The following is a 22319-nucleotide window of genomic DNA, read 5'->3' as shown; positions in this document are numbered from 1 at the left end:
ATGTAGGTGCAACATAACATAGAAACAACATGCTGTTGCATGAATGAATGCTGCAACACAACCGCAAACTACGGCTGAACACCACACAGCTGGCAAAAGGCATCTCCCAAAGGCTGAATTGCATTAATGAGCAACAAATGCTCTAAAATTGAAGGCCGAAAGTTAGATCGGAATGAGAAAACAAAACACAAAGCCGTTAAAAGTTGACATAAGTTAAATAAACCTGAATTTTGTTAAATTTATGTGAAAAATGAAAAACTGCAATTTATAGCATGCTTTTTGACGCTGGCAGAAGAAGCATGCGCTATGAGTGTTATTTATGAGATTTTTATAGTAATTTTCGGTAATTTGCGGTCACACTTAATAGGATTTTCTTTTAAAACAAACTTTCCTGAACTTTACTTAAGTAATGCATTTTGTTTATTTTAAAAAAACAAACACATTTTAAATTGTTTACATATGCAATTTTTATAAAAATGCTAGAAGCATTAATAAATTTAATAATATTTACCGTTTTTAAAGGTACTCTAATCTTTATCTTTACCTTTTTGATCAATTTTTATTACGTTTTACCAGAAACTTTTCTCTACAAAACACAATCAGAAATTTGTTTTATTTATACAAAATTCGCTTATGAAGATTGCTAAAAAAAAATTACGAATATGCCGCAGCGCAGCCAACTTAATATGTTCAGGAGCGTATTCGGTGTTGCTAGACTGCGCAAATTATAAAACCATTTTATTGATAAAAAATCCAAATAAAATTAGATGTCATGAAAATGAGACTACATTAAAAAAAACACGTAACATATACAAGAATAAAATGACTGACATGAAGACCTGAGGGCCCGAACTCCCAATGCCCGACACTTCAATAAAGTCACCCTCTCCAACACTACTACTTGCCAGTGCGCACAAGCACACACACAAACCCACTTGACATATGCAACACTTTTATTTTTATTGTATTTACATTTGTTGTTGTTGTTGTTTTTTTTTTGTAATTGAACATTTCAACAACTCTTTGGGCAAACAAATAAAATTGCGCGCTGCTCTTCAACGTGTGAGATATGTGGCAAAGAGCATTCAATGTGACAGCAGCTAGCGAATTGCACAGCTGACATATATATCCCCTTTTAATTAAACTGTATTTATTTTTTCTGCTGTAATTTTAATTTGACATTTTTATTTTAATTTTTTTTTCTCACCCCTCCACTGGCAAGCTAGTGCCATAATGAGTATGTAAATTGCTGCAAAGTTATGTCCTCAATTTGGACTGAAGTCTGTTGCTCGATTCGGTTCTTTGGCAACTGTTTTATGAGCGCATAAAGTTTCCAGCCACATGAGTCTCGCGTGCGACACTCATTAGAAACAGGAAAACTTTGGGATATTGCCTCATAGATTTACGAAATAAGTGGCAAACGGAAATGTGCTGCATATCCCGTAGCCGCAGCTGTTGGGCATTCTGCAACACTTCTTGCTACTATAATAAGCTTAAAATGTATAAAAAAGTATACTGAAGCATATGTACTCTAACGCAGAGTATCAGTCGATAGTTCTGGTGGATTATTAAATAGTAGATGCTAAACTTGTATACCTTTTTTGCATATTTAACTAATGTTTTAATAGATGTAGACGTTTTTCATTCACTAGTCTGAGTATTTGGAACTCACTAGAATAACGATTGCTATCGATAGTCCTGATGGCCCATCAAAGAGAAGATGATAATAATACCTTTAACACATATTCAACTAGTTGTTTAATATAATTTATATTAGAATTAGATTATTTTTCTAGACAGTATCAAAAGTTAAATTTCTTTGCTTCAATTAAAACTATTTCAATATATTAAACTATCTATATTGTTGAAATATATCGATAACACATTTTTATTAGTCAATTAGAGTGCTCTAATCGGAAATGCCCGACTAGAGGATGCCCAGAACCTTCTTCTACCAACCCGAAATGGAATACGCGCTAGGATGAAGTGGCGGGGGCGGTGGTAAATAAAAAATAAAAGACACTTGATCTGAAAATACTTTTCTATAAGCTACATGTCAAATTTTGTGATTCTAGCTCCTATCGATTTTTATCGATTGCTTGGAAATGTAGTAAGTTATCGATTACCAGAAACAAACACGTACTGCACGGACATTAGTAACCTACATTCTTTACCAAGTATCTAGCTCATAAAGGTTCTTATATCCTTGCGCTCACACATAAGGACGGACTGACAGACGGACATATCTAGATGGATTCGCTAATTGATGCTAAGAGATGCTTCCTTCTGCCTGTTGTATATATTCATATATTATAAGATATTAATAAAAGCCAAATACTCAAAGTTAGAGTATTGAAAGACTACGTTAAGCAACAGCATTTGTTGGCATTATTTGTCGTTTACTTATCAACGCACTTCCGCATCATTAAATAATTTTATCATTTACATTATTTTCACTTTCTAAGCAAACGCCACAGTGGCTCACAAAACTGTTCGCACGCTCAGTCTGAAGCGCATCGCAATGGGACTGTGCGGAGAGGGGTTCGGCAGGAGGGTTGCGGCTTCCCAAGTGGTCGTTGGGCACAACTGATTTTGACTCGGCTAATTTGTAATTTATGCAGCTTTTTTGTGGTGTCACAAAAAAGAAAAAATAGATAAGCATAAAGCGAAATCATATTTTAATTAACTGCCGAAAACTTAAGAAAACGTTCTTTAGAATTTACCAAAGCAAAGTTTCTCTAGCTTAAATTTAATGCTTAAGCATAAATTGAAGCAGTACGAAAGAGAGAGGAGTTCTACTGCAAGATATTACAAAAGTGACAGTAAAATATGCAAATCAAGGGAATACAGAAAATAAATGGAATTAGAGAGTTGTGTTAAGAGAAGATTCAACTAAATGAAGGACTTTTAAAATTGGAGTTCTAAAAAGGCATTTCCTTAAATCGAGCATCTTTAAATACCTGATATCGGTCGATATGAAGGCGTATTCCCCAAGTATCAACTCCAGATATATAAGCGTCTTTTGCCTAGGATAAAAATGTCAGACATTTAGATGCAGGCAACATTTTTATTTCAATAAGTATTTTTTCGCGTTATATAATAAATTAAAAGAAGAAAAAACAACAGAAAATCATTTTTCTGCTCACTTCCAAGTGCATTTCAAAGCCATTAAAGTTCTTCAGCCTGCCACTTGATAAAAAAATAAAAAAGCAAAACAGCGACAAAAAATTAAAATGGAATGTAAATGCCAAAAGACATGAGAAAAGCATGGCAAGCAACAAACGATAATGAGGACACATAGCAACAACAACGACAACAGCTACAACGACAAGTATTAGATGAGAGTAACCGGCTAGCGAACACCCTGTACCCAGGCCTGAGCTTACGAAATACAATTTTGAACTTTTAAGCAACGTGCTGACTATTTGCCTTCTAATGTAATGCAAAAAGTAACGTGTTTAGTCAGACCTAAGTGCTTGGTAAAATATGCTGAATATTGCTGATTGTTAGATTCACATATTAGTTACATTTCAACGTTTAGCCAGTTTTTCGTTCAAAATACTTGTGGAATTTCAGTAACTGCTGCAGTTTGCACTGCTAATTTCGTGCGGAAAGAACGTGTATAGTTTATTATACAAATATTAAAGAGCTTATTATATGAAAAATATGTTTATTTTACGTATCCAATAAATTTTCAGCTGAAAAAGAGCTTAAAGTGTATAAATACTTTTAAGTCAATCTTTACGAAACTTTTGGGCACAAGAAAAAAAACTGAAGAATATGTTTGAATTTAAAAAAAAATCCTAATTATAAATAATAAAAGCTCTTTATGATCTGACTTGTATATTCTTGTAGAGGATATTATAACTTTGTCATGGAATTTGTTCCGCATAGAATAAGGCATCAAAGACCCCATAGAGTATATACATATATTCTAGATCAGCATCAACAGCCATTTTGATACAGCCATGTTCGTCTGTCTTTTTCGATACGAACTACTCTCTGAGCTATCGTCTGAAATTTTGTATAGGTCCTTCTTTCCGTCTACATTTAGCTACCATAGGAAGAATTCGTCGAAAAGTAGATTCTTGTCTGGACAAATGCTTTATCTATCCTGATTCCTTATCAAACTCGCTATTTTTTTTTTGTTTCATTATAGTCCTCATATGTATGCCAAATTTGATCAGAATTGAAGCACTAAATCATACAGCTGCCATAGGAACGATCTTTTTCAATATACTTTCATCAGAGTCCGTTGGCTTTTTTGTTCTGATTTGTCTTTCTAATCATTTTTAAATTATATTCTGTGGGAAGTTATTTTTAGTCAAGAGGTTTTTAATTCCATGTCCAATTCTTTGTGGTATATTGTGTTCGATGCGCCGATCATCCTGCTCATACAGCTTAGTTCTGTATTTTTTTAATCATACCTATCATATTTATCCAGTGGCTATGGGTTTCTTATACCACTTAAAAAAAGCTTAAGGTTTTATTATTCTATCATACCCCATTTAAAACAATTTAAATGTGTACAGGGTATTACAACAACAGCAGCACTTGCAGCTAGGATGATAATGTTGCTGGCTGCTGATGACAACAAGCAGCAGCAGCAGCAGCAGTGAATGTGGCAGTTGCAGCAACAGTAAACAGCAACAACAAATGACGGAAATCAGCCAGTGAATGCAGCCCAAACCAAGCAACCGCCTCCCCGCCCCGCCCTCTGCCAGTCCCAGTCAACCCTTTTTTTCACGTCAAGTCCTTGGCTACAGTCAGCTCTAAGCGCCGCCGCTGCTCATTTTCGCAACCAAATCAGACAGCCAACCCCATCCCCCCTCGCCACCTTTCGACCACTGTTGCCAACATTTTTTTATTTTTTGTTTCTGATGCAACTGCATAATTCGTGGGCTCAAAAGGCAGCAAAAATATGCAGGCTCCAATGGGACAGTAAGTGTTAGCCTTATTTCTTTTGCATTTACACATACTTTAAGTATGCCCAAATTGAAATGTTTAAAGCGCTGCCAACTACGCAAGTGAGAAGATAAAAAAAAACACTCAAGTGAATTGTTTTGCTGGCCTTTTTTTCGATCTGGCCACACGCACGATTTAATCCCAAATCGGGCGACAGTCCGTGGCTCAGTCAAGTGAAATGTCAGCCACTCAAAAAATGTGCGGCATGGCATGACAAATCTACCTAGCAACAAAAACAACAACACAACACAGTCAGAACAACAATGCGAACTTAGTTTATTTGAGATTTAACGATTCGGAAACAAACACACAGACGACAAATTATTTGGCCATCAAGCGCAGAAGTTCTACGTTAGAGGGTTGGGCTCAGGCTGAAGGGGGACGTGGCGTGTGGTTTCTAGTTTGTTGAAAAATTATTAATTTTCGCAAAAGTCAACAGCATACAACCACACACACACACCCCCACACACACTGCGAAAAGCTGACATGTTTATGCACATGAGTAAACAGCAGCAACAGCAAACGAAAATTACATAGCATACTTTTCAGCGTGTTGGCCAAATGCAAAGACCATCGCAAAATTTATGAGTAATTGTTGCCAACGCGTCTAAAAGAAAATTAAAAAAATAGTTAAACACATGTAAATGGATGGATTTTAAAGTGATTGCAACCCGAACAAATTCTCTTTTGAAAACCATAAAATGTCGGGTTCATATACACTGTTCACATAAGAGCTAGACTTGGCAAAAACCTTTCTTCTACACACTTCGAAACTTTTTTTCACACATTTTATTCAGATTTCATTTGCCGCTGTCTATGGACTACAAGTAGCTGCTTTTATTTATTTTTTTTTTTAATTTATTTTTTTTTAATTGTGGCCATCAAAATTCCCTCATTTTTCACTTATATCTTGTATTACACGACTTGCAATTATATTTAACATATATATTTAAAAATGAGTTTCAAGTCGATGAAATGAATACAAATGAGTTATCCCAAAGATTTTGAGTACTGCGTTTTGAGTTGATCGAATGATAATAAACAAAAATAGCTTACGTTTTCCACGGGTTTTTAAGTCTTGTTAGCGAAATTTACCAAAAAGCCGCTTTTTTCAAAACCGATAAGTATCGATTATCAAGGCAACGTTAAAAGAGTCAAATTTGATAAGCAGGTTCTCGAAGAGCATACGCTGATCAAGACTATTTTATTTGTACGGGAATGTCCATTTTTAATAATAAATACTAAAGAGGAAAATTCAAATACCAAAATTCTCATTAACATTAATCGACAAGCAAATTGACAAAAGGAAATGCGATGTGAATAATAATGTGAATCAATTAACCAATTAACTTGAAATTCTGTCCTTTTACCGAAACATGCTTACGAAGGCTCTATACATATATGTGCATATATAAAGAGTCTACCCCTCGTAATGTTCCAGTAGTTGTGTGTACTCGTTGAGTAGTTGCTCCTCCTGTTCCAGTGGCAAATCCAAGTAGTCCTGATCAACATCAGGTATATCCTCATTGAAACGCCTGTAGGCTCTGTATGTTTCCAATTCGGCCTTGGCCTTGTTGAGCACCGATTTAACCAGAGCTACTTTGCTGGGCGTTCCAACAGACAACTGCTCCGATGAGGAGTTGGGAAGGACGGATGAGGCGGGGGAGTTTGAGGAGGAGGTGGAGGCGGCACCAGCAGCTGCGGCTGTTGCAGACATGCGTTCAACCACGCTGTTTAATTCCTCCTCGGTGGCCAAACTTTTGAGCAGAAAATCGATGGCGCGATCAAGGTTATTGCATGTGATTTCTAAAGCGGCACGTGCCGCGGGCAACTTAAAGCCCAGTCCGCGTAGAGTGCCAAGCATTTGCTCATCAGCTGCCTGAGAGTCGGGCAAACCCTGGCGTAGTTCACTCGAATGATATTGCAGCAGTTCCAGACTGCGCGCCAAATCGTTCTCGGTGCGATGCAGTGCCTCGACGACAAGTTGCTGCTCAAAGCCCAGGTCCATGAGGCGACACACGCTGCGCGGATGGACCCAATCGCGTCCATCGTTGTCCAACTGCATTTGCGCCAGGCGACGACTCAGCTGTCGCTCCGAATCCGAGTTGGCACGCGCCGCTTGCAGACGCTGACGACGCTGTTGTATGAACTGCACCGCCTGCTCCACATTGCCGTTGCTGGAGCGCAGGGCCAAGCGGGCAGCGGAAGCATCAAAGCCCATTTCCACCAGCAGCTCAAGCTGTTCGCTGTTCACTTTCAGCTCAGCTAAGGCTGCGCCTGCGGCATCCAGACGCGCTCGTGCTTCAACCCGTTGATTCTGATGAAACAATATGATGCCCTGGAGCAGCTGCAGGCGCATGATAAGTGCACGCTCCGGACAGCTGGAGCCCTTCAGGGCATAGAGGCGACTAAAGTTTTCGCCGTAGCTGCGCTGCAGGATGCGCTCGCAGACATCGAGACGACGCTGGGCATCCGGCAGCTGGGTTATGTTCTTTAGGCACAAATAGCACCAGACAATGTCCAAATTGAGCAGCGCATAGTTGTCCACATAATCCAGAAACTTGGAATCGCAATTGTTAAGCTTTTCATCTGCCTCCAGAAAGAGCAACAGCGCCTCATCGTAGTGACCCCGCCGCATGGCTGCGCGTGCCTTCTCGCCCAAACTCATGCCCATGAGCAGAGCACGATTCTCGTGCGGTGGTAGAAACATCACATTGCCATCCTGGTCCTCCAGATCGACAAAACGATGATCCGAATCGACAACAACTTCCACATCTCGCTGTATCTGGCGTATGCGCTCGTACAGAGCCTCACCCCGCGAATCCGGCTGACCCACAATCACCAACAGCTGCTGATTGTTCTTTAGGCCCTGCGACTGCAGGGTCGCCTGTGACACCACCATGCGTCCTGCCGAGATGCACTTCACATGATCCGCCTCACTTAGCTGCAATTCGTCGGCGACTTTACGCTGCAAATTAGCGCCCAGCTCTCCCAGAGCGCACTTCACCTCCAGCGTGTGCGCCGTGCCGCCCTGGTTGTCCACGCAACGCACATGGAATGTGGCCAAGCCCGTATCATCGAACTCCCGCCGTGCGGCTAGTTTGCGTAGTGAATGCTCCTGCAGCTCCAGCAGCGAGTTTTTGCAGCTCACAACGCTGATGTGCAGCTCACGACTTAGCTCCTGGGCGAGCAGCTCCACAGCCGAATCGCTGCTGCCCAAATCCTCCACATAATATGGAGATTCCCACAATTTGACACCACGCTCCTGCAGGCGTATGCGCAACTGTATCAGTTTATTCTCCATGTCGGACATTTCCTTTCCGCTCGTAGGTTTTTTCAATTTTTGAGCAGTGCACTTAACCAAATATTGTTTTGTATACGACTTATCAAATATGACTGGCATTCTGATTCAGGAATACTACGTTGAACGATACAAATACAACAAGTAAGAGGCTCTAGTCGGCCGTGGGCGTTAAAGACCAAAGCTCGGGTGTCAAAGCCATTAAACAGCTATCCCACAAGGCAGCGTCCTCGGCCTGCTGCTGTACACGCTGTATACGACAAACCTTCCCACCCACACAAGGACAAAGCAGTGCAGCCTTCAGCCCAATGTATGCGGATGACCCCGCATTCCTGGCTTCGCACGAATCCTAACAAACTGCAACAAATGCTGTGCAGGACTGCTAACTGGAACGTCGCCATAAACTGTGTCAAGTTCGCCCAGACAGTCGCCAGGGGCTACGGTCCGATGGAAGAACCATTGAGCACACCAGCTCATTCAGCTAATTCTTAAAAAGGCTCCAAAAGATCAACTGGCTACTAAAGCCTCAAAGCAAAGCTGCAATTTTCCACGAAGGCACTACTAATTAAAACAAGGTTATCGCTAATCTGGACATATGCTTTTCAAAAGCATATTATGCTATACGCCTAAGAGTGGTTCAAGCCAAGGCAGCAGGCCAGGTTGCCGGCCTGTCATGGTACCTGACAAACGACGCGATTCCCGCCTAACAAAGGTCGGAGATCAGGCCAAAGGCTACACCCCGGCGATCTATCTACGATGCAAATTATTTAAATATCTCCTTTCCCTTCATTGTAAATACCATATAATTTACATACTTGTAACTATATATATTCTTCCCTTATTTATTTGCTTGAAAGAGATCAGAGGGCACTGGTCGATTTCAGCGCAAAATAAAACATATTAAAAAGAAAAAAAAATAGAGTTAAGGATAGGACACAAAGAGGAATTCAACCAAAATGTGCATGAATTGCATAACTAAAAACAGCTAATAAGACTTTAAAACCCACGACTTACGATAAATAAACAAGTAAGAGGTTCTAGTCGGGAGCTCCCGACTAGGAGATACCCTGAACCCTCTTCTTCCAACATCAAATGAATATATATATTTTTAGAAGCTTTATGTCAAGTTTGGTGACTCTAGCTCTTATTATTGACCGAAATTGCCCAAAAAACAGGATATCGATATAGATTTTTATCGATTGCTTGGAAACGGAGGCAGTTATCGATTATCGGAAACAAACTCGACCTGCGCGGGAACTAGGAGCATCTACATCTAAAAGTCTACATCTAAAAGTCTTTAGCTCTAATAGGTTCTGAGATCCTCGCGTTCATACATACGGACGGACGGACGGACGGACAGACAGACGGACATGGCTAGATCGACTCGGCTATTTATGCTGATCAAGAATATATATACTTTATGGGGTCGGAAATGCTTCCTTCTGCCTGTTACATACATTTGGCTTTCGCACAAATACAATATACCCTTATAGCCATTTTTAATGGGTTCGTGTATAAAAAGAAAATGCCAAGAGCAGTCTTTCTAGGCCCCTAAACCGAAGCAAAATAATTGTATTATTTATCGGGGTAAAAAATGGGTCCATTTAAAGCAGAAGGAACAAATTCAAAGAGCAGCGCTAGGCATTCAACATGTTCTAACGAATTACCAAGCAACAAATCTCTAATTTTGTTGGCCTTGTGCGGTGCCAATTATCGCCACGAAAATTCACCCAGCGAAAAAATAAGGAAAGCATTGGAAAATGGTCGACTTAACGGCCCAAAGACGCGACGACAAATTAAAAGCGATAAACCACAGACAAAAGTCGCCTCACAGGATACAATCAACTGAAGTAAGCAAGCCCAGACCCAAGAGGAGGGTGGGGGAAAATGTCATTGTCAGCTTAACGCAGGCAACTTTGTTTGGCCCTTCGGTCTGTATGTGTGTGTGTGTGTGTGTTTATATGTACGCGCGTGTGTGGAACAATGTGGGTAATAAATGTTATGTGCGGTTAAGGGTTAATAACTGCAACAAAAGCGCCACAAAAAGTAAGAAGTAAAATCCGACAAGGCCAAGACATTTTATAGATACTACGATACATGCACTCAAAGAAAAAGTTCAGCGCAAACTCTTTCAATGTGCATAGCAGCAACATTCTTGTTTAAAGAACTTTTTTTAAGTATCAAAATTACTAATGTTCCAGAATGTTTAAATTCCGTATTAAATTTACGAAATAATATTCATTTGTTGCGCACGTTTTATGCCTTTTTGGGATAACGACATAATTTCTCACGACATATTTCCGCCATTCTACAAACGAGATATCTCTGCGCGAAATTCTGTAGTTTTCACAACGTCTTATCTCCAATTTCGTTATGTCGCTATCAAACGACATTATCTCCCTATGGTCAACGGCGGAGTTATGTCGTTCTAAAATGTCAAAATGTACTGGGCGGAGATATAAGGGCGGAGCTATGTCGCTAATATCTTGTGTTTTAGGTTAATACGTTTTTTAGGCCTAATCGAATTATTTTTCAACGTTGATGTTTACAATTTTAAAACAAAAAAGGATTTCATATTAGAAATTGAAACTGGGGTTTTTCTTTGAGTGTACCCAAAGCCCCGTCCAACAGCTGTCGCCAAAGTGTGGCTGCTAATGAAAAGTGCCGCGGCTTATTGTGTATAGCAAAAAAAAAAAAAAAAAAAAAAAAAAAAAAAAAAAAAAAAAAAAAAAAAAAAAAAAAAAAACGAGGGTCTGTTCGGAATAAGTTTACGCCTTGGGCCCAAGTTGTCCTGTTTCTTCTTCCTTGCCAGCTCCCGTTCTGCTCTGTGGTGTGAATAAATGGATGAATCTCTAACACAGTTGATATCCATGATGAAGTAGCCAGCATGTTTGATGCGGGGGCTAAGGACTTGCGTGTATGCATTGTGTGTCTGTGTGGAGGGTGTGTGTGTGGATAGTTTGTTGTTTGGTAAGTTCCGTGCTGTGTGTAGCTGTTTAATTGTTTGTTTGCTGCTGCTGTGCATTTTCACTTGACATTGTATATTGAAGTGAAGGCGAAGAGATCCTTCAGTTTTCTACTTAATTACATGAATATTTCAGCTTAATAAAAACTGTTCTGATATACAAAAACTCCACAATTTCGACAAGGTTATTTTGTTTGCAAAGAGTTGATGAACTTGTCGGAAAAGTTGAATAATAACTATGTATGTGTGTATGTTATGTATATGTATGTAAGTATTTTTATGTTCTATTATATTAAATACAGTAATTGTTGACTGAACTTACTTTTACGTATCGTATAATTACAAGTTACGATGGCTATATAGCAAGTTTTAGCTCTGATAGTACTCTCACTTTAATTTACTCCATTGCAATTCATCTTTTATTTTGCTTTACTATATTTCTATAACATGAGATACTGTATTAACTTCCACTTAATTGCAACATTCCCATTTCTAACACCTCCTTAATCGTTCTGATCTGGACTATACACACAGAAACGCATCTATTATCATTATCCTTGTATTCTGCCGCCAACCCCTGTCGTTGGCCTGTGCACTGCAAATGACACAAGTTAAATGCCGACTAAGTGTCACTGACAGCCACGCTGCATCCGAGGCGGCTGCTCGGGGAACGACGCCCCACCCCCTTCTAGAGGGACTCGCACTGAGTCGACTTGACTTGTCGTCACGAGTATCCTTGTTGTTAGCCTGTAAATAAAATCAGTGCCTTGTAGCGCAAAAGTTGGCAAAGTTTTCATGCACTAAATGACTTGTCGTCCTCGGCAGTTCGTATTAAACTAAAGTGAACAAGATTCTGCCCGCCGCACACATCCTTCAACGAACGACACAAAGTTGACAACCGACAAGTCAGATTCTAGTACATTAAATTAATGAAATGATTTGCTGGTGCTGTTTCCCCTCCTTCACATGCTCCCAATAAAGGTTATGCTCTGGAGATCTCGTTCGAAACTTAAAACTTGACAACGTTTTCAAGACCATAAATATGCGCAAATCATCGAAATAAACAACAACAACTCGCATACAATAGCCACAGACATCAGGATGATGTGACCAATTGTGGGTCATTAATCTTTCAAAACAAATGCGGTTCAATGTTTTTGACAGCGGGGTAGAAAATAGAAAGAAAAAAAGTAAAAAGCAGCAAAATGCAACCAAATACCCTTCTAGCACGACACTATACAAATTTGCCAAATTTAAGGAATATAATAAATTTAAAACAATCATCGAACTTATAATATAAAAATCAAAATATGTATATGTGAGTCAACCAAATTGGAAACCTCCAATTTATATTTGTATGCACTTTTGGAATCCGAATCAATCATAAACATATCGACATTGGTCAAGTAAAAATATATAGAAATATATAATCTATATATATTCTAGATTCTTTATGGTCTTTATAGAAACGGAATTCTTAAAAGCGCATGAAATTGATTTGCCAACTTATGCCTAATCGGGTTTAGGGTTTAGGGAGTTTAGGGAAATTTACGTTCACAAAATCTTGTGAACAATAGGGGAAAAAGTCTGTTTACACAGATAAATTTCTAAATATAATTAGCATTCATCACGTCCAATATAAAAATTGACAATATATTATGTAAGTTCCAGGTTTTTTTACATTCTGTTCCCGTTTCACTTTATTATTATAAGGGACAAAGAAATATCTTTAAAGAACAGCAGCCTAACCAGAAACAAGAGAATTCAATTAACAATAACTTACTCAATGCGGCGAAATAATAAAAAAATTTCCCCTTCATATCCATGACAATAAGCCAGTGTATATTAGCCAAAAGTGAAAAGGATAAAAGGTACATAATAAAAACTAATTAAACATTTTATAGCTTACTCAATTGTAAGATGATATATATGTATTACACATTCAGACCTTTCATCCATTATTTTTTTTTGGATTTAATCAAATTTTCTATATAATATTTCCCTTTTGCCAAACCATTTCCCCCAGCAAGTATGCTCTCTGGTTTGCAGTGTAGTCAAATTGTTCACAATGGAACGAGCCATGTGATAAAAAAAGAGCATTCACTTCTCTCACAGTCACAGATACAGCCGGGGGTATTGGGGGGCAGCTACTGTCATTTACAAGCCCAGTGAACTATTCAACGCGTCTGGCTTTGATGGCCGTGCAGCGACGACATATTACTTCCTTATTTGTGGGCCGTACAAACGACCTTTGGCTGGGACAATGAGAGACAGCCAAGCCACCCCTAAAAACATACACACACATACATACACACACCATGCAAACGTCACGTAGCCAAAAAGTGAAACATTCAGCGCGGCAATTTCCACTTAAAATTATGCATTTAACAACGATGTGTGCCTTGGTGTGTGTTGTTGTTGTTGTTGATGTGTGTGCTGTTTTGTGTGTCGGTGTGTTGTGTGTGTCTGGCAAACATACGCGTTAAAACAACGACTGGACGCGAACAGTTTGCGCTGACAGCGAGCCAAACATCCGCCAGATAAAAATGCTCCACACTTCACAATTTGATTGAATCAACGGCGCGTGGATTCGTGGATTCAATGTCCGCAGAGGTGGCGGATGCGGGGAATGCTGCTGGTACCCACGCTGTCGACGCTTTGTCATTGTGCGTGGGTCTCGTTTGGACAAGGAAGGTTGCCCAAATGGCATTACTACAACGCGACAGGACAACACAGGACGGGGAGGAGTTGCTGCTGGGATGATAATGATAAGCGTATAAAACCATTAAGTGATTCCACTTAAATGAGCACGTTAGGATAAATGTGACTCGTCTTCTTTTTTCAGTTTTTTTTTTGTCTTTCCTTTTCTGTTATCAATTTTTTCGATGTGTGCTTTTAGGCGTTGTCGATTTAAAAGGTGCGCGTATCTAGGCAGATTCGTGAAATGGCAAAGACAATGGACACAATTTGTGCAAAAAATTAATACGAATGCGAAAAAAAACCGAACATTTTGAAAAAAAACGTTTTTATTTCGATGCAAACTTGCGGTTAGAACTCTAAGAGAAGGTGAGTAGAAAGTATTCCTCATGTGTAGGTTAGAAATCAATATTAATATATGTTCTACAAGGCTCGATTAAAATTTGTGTGTTTCTGACAAGTACTTTTGTTCTAACCAGTTGTTTAATTTTGACCCTTTAACTAGTTGTTAAAGGGCAATCCTAATAACGTGGCAACGCTTTTTATTAATTTTGTATGCTGTAAGCAATACATTGCCAGGTGGCAGCACTGGAAAACTTCAACCTTATAGATATCAGCAACCTGCTAGATATTAACAAGCTAATCAAGCAACAATAGACCAGCCTAATATGTTATTACAGTGGCTGTCAACTTTGACAGTAACATAAGACAGCCGGAATACAAAACCAACTGCTTGTTAAATGTGAACAGGTATCAGATCATAATACATTTGACAGACAATTTTGACAGCAATGGGGAAAAAACAATGGTTAAATTTTCAACTGCGCGCCCAATTTAATACTAAACGTGTATTTGCGAAGCTTACTTATTTGGCCCACTGTCAGTGCGACTAATTGAATATCACTGAGCTACAAAAAGCACAAGGGAAAGTATAACGAGACCACAAAAAAAGGAAGACAACAACAGAATTTCCTTTTCTTTCGACAAACATAAAGTCAGCTCCAGCTAAGAGCTGGAACAACTCCCTGGCAGGATGAGCTTAAGTCCATGTAGCCAACTCGGGCCGTGCACGATAAACAGCACCAAAGGACGCAGCAAGAGGAGGTGCCGCTAACTGTCCCTGAGCGTTGGGCGTTCCACGTTAAATGGCCAACAAGGTGACAATGCAGATATAATGCGATATGCGGCAGACAAAACGGCAAACGTGCCCGGGTCTCAATGACGATGACGACGATTGTCGATTCGCGATTGATAATGCTTAATGTGAACTGTCGCAGTCATCTTCAATCAGTGATGAATGATGAGGGGGCGAGAATAAAAACGAGAAACAAAAACAAAATTAACGTGAAAGTAAGAATATCCTCGGCACGCTGCACAATTAATACCCTTGCAGACATTTGCAAATATGTGAGAATAATGATGATCTTAAATACTGAGTTAGATGAAAATAACTCATTTTTCCACCGATTCCTGGAGTGACATATGATATAGTAGTGCGATATTGATAAGTATGGCTGATAATGATATGATATGGATTGGTCAAGATATCTAAATTAAAAACATAAGATTATTACTATACAAAACTTACATTTCGAACGATGCCTGCAACAGGAAGACGGACCTATACAAAAGTTTCAAGGGAATAGCTTTAAGACGGATAGACTAGTTTGCATGAAAACAGGCAGATGGACAAAAGCACATGGCTTTATTTATTTATTTATTAATGGTCGACAAAAACGAGTGTCTTTCTAATTATTCAATACATCACATTATGAAAGTGAAATGCTAAAAGCCTAATTAAAATACGCAATTTTCTAATAGCATCACCGACCGATATTTGCCCGTCCGGCCAGCTATGCCCTATTTCACAGCTAATTTAGCTCAGCTGTTGATGCTGACTTTTTATGTTTACGAATATGCCGCCTTCTACGCGTTACACATTATATGATAGAGTTACAATACCCTCTAAAAGGGTATAAAAAGGTGGCACCCGGCTTATCTGTGAACCTTACGCTCAATATAACACGCAGCTGGCTGGCAATGTTAAATGATGTCGACAGGGCGCACATAGTTAATGACCAAAATTTAATATCTGAAAGATGGCGGCTTAAAGCGCATAATTTTTGGATCAGAGATTGACAACAAAAAAAAAAAGAAACAAAAATAAACAAAGAAAAATAATTGCATAAAATGTGACCAATATTTATTGGAGGATATAAATGGATCTGCGCGCTAAAGCCAATTTAATAAAGCGAAAAAAAATCTTCAGCTTTTCAATTCTCCAACTTATAAAAAATTGTAATGTTGGTGGACTCTGTTGATTGATTTGGTGTTTAAATTTTATACAAATCACAAAATATTGTGAAAACATTTGGACTGATTTAATAACCAAATCTAATTTTTTATAGAATACTCTTTTTTTTCTCTTACCATTATAAAAAAACTACTAGAAAACAACGTGCAAGTAGCACATGTAAAAGCGATGTTAAAGTTAATGTAAAAGTAGTTCAACAAATAGTCTGCAAAACATAAATCAGAGCTTGCCCCTGGAAAAGAAAAACTGGTGTCATAAGAGGAAGCTGTAAGTTTGGCAGCGGCGACACCCGCATCCTTGGCGCAAGTTTTCCGCTGTGGACATTTGTTAATTGTCAGCCGGAGGTTTGTCCGTTAGCAAACATGCAGTTGGCCAAAAGCCAACGCGGCCAACACGACAAATCGGTGAAACGTTAGAAAACGCAAAATGGTAACAATTTAATTAACTTTTTGGTACGTAATTTGCGCTGGCACTTAAAGTACTTTCGACTGTCGCCTTTTGGCCCGGCACTTGACTTGTTTGTACCTTTTGCATGTTGCTATTGCTAATTACGCAAATGTTCTTAACTTTAAAATTGCGACGCCATTTTACGCGCCCTGCGTGTGAAATTTACAGCGACAACAACACCCTATTCTCTCCTAGCCACGCCCACTAACTGTGCACTTTGTTTTGTCTGTTTAACTTTTGTTCATAGCTCGCTGACTTTTGCTGATTGTGCAACAGTGCAAAGAATCCTGGCAACTGCACTGAACATACAGCTACCACCACTACCTGCCACCTGCCCCTCTGTACTCCAAACCTTTAACCTTTGTGATATGCACTTGCAATTTATTTATTTTTTTGTATATATATATTTGTTAGTTTTGAAAATTAAAATCTTTACTCAGTGCAAGGTTATGTAAAAGTTGATGTTTTTGATGTGCAACAGTGCGTATTCGTGTTTACCAAGTGTTTATCTGTAATGAGTATGCGGTTTCATAAGGCTAATGAAGTTTCTGAATATATTGTGCACACATTTAAATAAAGTATACATCAATGAAACAATCCATAAGCTGAGAAATTAATATTGCCATAGACTTTTTGCAGGTTTTCTCTAGCGTCTTACAGATAGAACTAAGAACTGTAGATAATTTATATAAAAATAAAAAAGTAAGCCTAAGTTTATCATAAACAATTGTATCTTACTTTAGAATTTATTTTCGACCGATCGTTCCTATAGCAGCTATATGATATAGTGGTCCGATTTAAATAGGATTTTGCATATATATGAGGAGCATAGTAAAACTAATAAATGCCGAGTTTGGTCAAGATATACAAAATTGATAAACAAAATGTTTTTTCATACAAAAACTTAATTTTCGAGAGAATTTATATAAAAATAATTAAGGTTATTAAAAATTGAGTTAATTGTAAACATAAACATCTTTTATCTTCCAAATTCCAACTGTCGATTTCAAGAAAGGCAATTTGTCAGGCAAAACGTTTCAGAATAAGGCACAAAGAGGAAACACAAAAACTGAGCTTGATCGAGAGAGTAGTTTTCAGAGGGTATTAAAAGCCTTTAAGGAAATCGTAAGTTTCACACTAAAACTGAATCACTTTTATTCTATTTTTGAAGAGTTATGAGTATAGAATTTCTATTTTTACTCTATTAGGTAGAACTAAGTATATTTTGTTTTGTAAGTTTTTAATGGCGCTTTTTTTTCTTTGATGACATTGAACAATACTCCAATTTACATCAAAGTGCTGTCTCATAACTTCAATACATGTCCCAAGACAACTTCCGTAAACTTTTCACAGTCCTTTTTGATATTTGAACTTTGCAAATGCCAAGCAGATTTTTGGCTCCCAAATGCATTTTATAGCAAGAACACAAAACAAGAAGCTCAGACATGGCCTTAGATTTACACAGAAGCACACACCTAAGCACACACGTACACCTTTGGCAGCTGCTGTCAGTCAATTTCCATTAAGTCAACACCTTATTGAATTTTATTGTAAATTGAAAAAAGAAACTGCAAACTGCAAAATTGCTAAACAAAGACACATGAGAAAATTGTTAACACATAATTTGAGATTTGGAAAGCAAATTGAACGGATCCAACCGTGGCTACTACATTTATATATAGCATAAGAACGTGAGAGAGAGAGAGAGAGGGTGGGAGAGAGAGTGTTAATAATATGCTGTTCATTTTAGCAATTAATTTACATAACTGGCCAACAATTGTGTAATTTGCATTTGTAACATAAATTATCACGCAATGAAAATAGTTTTCAAATTTCAGACAGCGAGCAGCACAGGGTGTTCAGGGGTAAACCATACGCAACTATCGATAAATTATAAAGCCGTTGACAACGGCCTCTCATTCCCATCACTAACACACCCATCCAAACAAAACAGGAAACAGCAACTGACTAATTTTTCGCCCTCTACCCCCATTTTAGGTGTTTCACCAGAACCGCAAATTTTATGCACGTTATAAATCACGACGACGACGACGACTGCGAAAATGTTCACATTAATTGTTGCAACGTCATTTTCGGGCCTATTGTGTCGGGTAGTTCGGCTGGGGTCGCACTCTGCAAGGCTAATAAAAGGCGTTCGCTCTATATATGTGGCTCCAGACGCCTTTGTGTCACGTGGCAATTTCGCAAAAGGAATTTCAACAATGTAGACGTTTTTACAACAGTTTGGGGCCAGCGGCAACTGGCAGCAGCAGCAACAGCAGTTGCACAAAAAAAATAAAGAACTCTCAACTATTTTTCCTTTTTTTTTTTGTTTGGCGCATAGGCAAATGTGCTTGTTGGAGGAGGGTGGTGGCAATGAAACATGACTGTTTAGAGGCTGGATTTGGGATTTGTCAAAGGCGCGCATACAATGCCGTACAAAGTCCGTCGCGGCTGGGCAATTTTCATAATTTTACATTTAAGACCCTGCCCAAGCTGGGCAGCGTCTGTCTGTGCTTTAAGCGAAATTCCATTAATGTGCCAACTTTCAATAGGTACAACAAAAAAAAACATATATATAAGCCCATCACTAATTGCGCAGCACTTGCACATCGCTAACTTCCAATAAAAAAAAAAGTTTGATTTTCTTGCTACGCATTATTTGCACGCTACGTACACACACAAATGTAAGGTTACAAGGTATATGTATGTATGTGCGTTGATGTTTGTGTGCGTGGGGTAGAAGGCGCACATAAAATGCAGGCAAAAACACTCGTAACGTAAAAGTTATGCACAAAGCCAAGAACAGCAAAAGGGCGTCGTTAATATTTCAAAAACAGAAACAGCCAAACAAAACGGAGCAGAAATGCTCAAAATATACTCACACACACACACAAACGCATAACAAAAACGTACGGGCAATTTTCAATAACAGCAAAAACAAAAACACAACACTAGACAATTGCACGTGTCCATTCTTGACTTGTGCAATGTGAAAATATTAAAAGGCATATTTGTCGCTTGGTCAGCATAAAGACAATAGGTGAACCAAGGCACAGGGGCACAGCAACAGCAGCAAATGAGACAAACGGAAGATGCTCGTTGCACGTAATTTATGGCCCAGAGTCAATGTAAGGTTAGGTTGAGTTCGGTTTGAGCGTCGCACGCACATTTGCAAAAAGCTGTCAATGTGCTTTGTGTCTGTGTGTGTGTGTACATTTGTAATGGGGGGGACCCGACACTGCAAATTAATTGTGGACAACGCAGGGCACAACTGAGCTGAGCTAAGTGGCTGCTTGTGGGGCTTAAATGTCCATTTATCACCTGCTCGGTCAAAGTTCAAAGGATGAGACCAAGTTCTTACATGTGCTTTAATTAGCTGGTTGCACTTACCTATTGCTTTCCTCAAGCTCTCGTTTTATTTCGACCATTCTCTTATATGGTTGCATATCTATATATTTTTTTTGTTTGCATATGCTTATGATATTCACGCAAATAATCGCACAATTTTTTACAAGCAAACGAAAGTTTTAAAAAATGCCCGCACACAGACGCAGCGCAGAAAAAGTGTAGCCCATGCTTAAATAGCCAGGGCTGCCACATTGTCGCATCAGCTTGGCAGCGCTGCCAGATTCATGTAAATGCAAATTTGAGGTCACACTGCACGAACAGCTGCTGAATTTGCCGCCAAATTGAATTCAAAAATTAGATTCAAAGCAGTTCGTTTAATAATATTTTGTTCGGAAAACAGCCTTAGGGATTACCAACACCTGTATGAGTATTTGTTAATATTACTAACAACCTTTCAGCGCTTTAATGGAAACGGCGCAACCCAGCCGCCAAAGGCGCGCTCCAGCTCCTCGGCCACAGCCAAGCACAGGCGATCATTGTTGTGATTGGACACCACCTGTATGCCCAGGGGCATGCCCTGCGCATCCAGACCCATGGGCACCTGCGTCGCCGGCAAACGCAGCACATTGAACAGGCTGAAGTAGCTGAAGTCCATAAACTTGACCAGTGGATAGTAATGAAAGGGTGCCGTGCGTGGAGAACTGTGAAAGATCAGCACTCCGTTCTCACCCAGCAGCTCTTGCAGCGCTGCCTTGCACTTTTTGGTTGCCTTGCGCATCAACGCCTCGTTCTCCTTGGGCAAGATGTTATCCAGCAGCGAGTAAATGGCCGCCATACTGTATTCGCCCTGACCCAGCAACTTTTTGAATAGCTCCACAAACGGATTCAGCTCGACGCCGTTGCCCAGCAGCTGATTGAAGTTGGCCGGCTCCTGGGTCATCCAGTAGCGCCACATTTTGCCGGTCAGCTGCGTCTCCGGCAGCTTCGTCAAGCGCACCTCCTTTCCGGTCAGCGACTCAAAATGCTTGCGCACATTGTACATGATGCGCTCCGTTTCGCGATTGATGGGATTGCACTGGCGCATCCCAATGCTGGGCACATAAAAGTAGCGCAGACTCTTCACATCCACCTGCTCATCCAGCTTGAGCACACTGTGCAGTGCTGGCTCCAGCAGCACCTTCATAATGGGCCGCAAATCGCTGGCATGGCGCGTCATGGGACCCGCACAGACCATTGTCTCCTGCTCCTTGCCGGTGCGAAAGGTGCAGCCGGCCATATTAACGGCGCCCGCGCTGGGCTTGTGCCCGAAAATGCCACAATTAAAGGCCGGAATGCGTATGGAGCCACCTATATCGGTGCCCAGGCCAAAGCCAGTGCAGCAGGCTGAGATTAAAGCGGCTTCGCCGCCCGAGGAACCGCCCACGGATCGCCTCAGATCGTAGGGATTATTGGTGCCGCCAATTAGCATATTGCGCGACTCGATCCACTTATTCACCTCCGGCACATTGCTGGTGGCTATAATAATGGCGCCGCTTTGCTTCATCAGCCGTACACACTCCGCATCATGCGTGGCCCGCACATCCTTGCGTGCCAGCAGGCCCAAGGTGTGCAGCTTGCCGGCCACAGAGGTACTGTCCTTGGTGGTGAACGGTACGCCCAGAAAGGGCAGCGCCAGCAGCTGGTCATCTGTATAATGATTCGCCGCCAGCTGCGCATCGATAACGCGCGCCTGCTCCAGTGCCTCCTTCACAAAGGGTCCATCGACGACGGCGTTCAGTTCACGATTCACAATTTCGATGCGGTCGCAATAGGCTTTGACGATATCGTAACTTTTTAGCTTGCGTTCGCGTATTTGTTTTGCCAGCTCAACGGCGCTCTTGGTCAATATGACCTGTTGGTCCACATTTGGAAGAGTTGCGACACGCTTCTGTGGACCCAGATACCAGCCCAGGGCAAACTCCAACAGGCGATCGGTTATGATGTGGACAAGGGTTAACAGAGCCTCTAACAATATTTTCCAAAAACTCATGACGAATTTCTATTTTTCTTATCTTTTTGAACCACGCGACGTCTTGTAAAGTCAGCAAGTATTTAAGATATATGTACATGCATATCATAAAAAAGTTGTTTTTAATTACCCTACTGGCGTTGCCACCACAACAAAGTTTTGCAGCTTTACATAAACCGGTATGAAAAGCTCTTTATTCAAACAGCTCAACAGCCGTTAAGAGCTGGGGGTCTCAAACGTTACGACTGTTGTTGCAACTGATAATATGTAC

The 22319-nt window shown here is 40.0% G+C and overlaps 2 protein-coding genes across 2 annotated transcripts; both read right to left on the bottom strand.

Annotated features, from left to right (window-relative positions):
- Window positions 1–6385: 6385 nt before the first annotated feature.
- LOC115761515 (NEDD8 ultimate buster 1) lies at window positions 6386–8269 on the bottom strand. Its single transcript, XM_030703284.1, has one exon. The coding sequence runs from the start codon at window positions 8267–8269 to the stop codon at window positions 6386–6388; it is 1884 nt and encodes a 627-aa protein (XP_030559144.1).
- A 12143-nt stretch (window positions 8270–20412) lies between these two features.
- On the bottom strand, window positions 20413–22138 carry LOC115761649 (fatty-acid amide hydrolase 2). The gene has a single exon (XM_030703488.1). It carries the CDS (start codon window positions 22067–22069, stop codon window positions 20495–20497), a length of 1575 nt encoding a protein of 524 aa, XP_030559348.1. The 5' UTR covers window positions 22070–22138; the 3' UTR covers window positions 20413–20494.
- Between the last annotated feature and the right edge of the window lie 181 nt (window positions 22139–22319).

The sequence above is a fragment of the Drosophila novamexicana genome, unplaced genomic scaffold (genome assembly GCF_003285875.2).
Source record: "Drosophila novamexicana strain 15010-1031.04,08,12 unplaced genomic scaffold, DnovRS2.1 tig00000485-arrow-pilon, whole genome shotgun sequence".
In the NCBI taxonomy this organism is placed as follows: Eukaryota; Metazoa; Arthropoda; class Insecta; order Diptera; family Drosophilidae; genus Drosophila; species Drosophila novamexicana.
This window is presented reverse-complemented; position numbering and strand designations above follow the sequence as displayed.

Excerpts from the sequence above, each read along its gene's own strand:
- LOC115761515 (XM_030703284.1), bottom strand. The coding sequence starts at position 8,269 with ATGGAGAATAAACTGATACAGTTGCGCATACGCCTGCAGGAGCGTGGT.
- LOC115761649 (XM_030703488.1), bottom strand. The coding sequence starts at position 22,069 with ATGAGTTTTTGGAAAATATTGTTAGAGGCTCTGTTAACCCTTGTCCAC.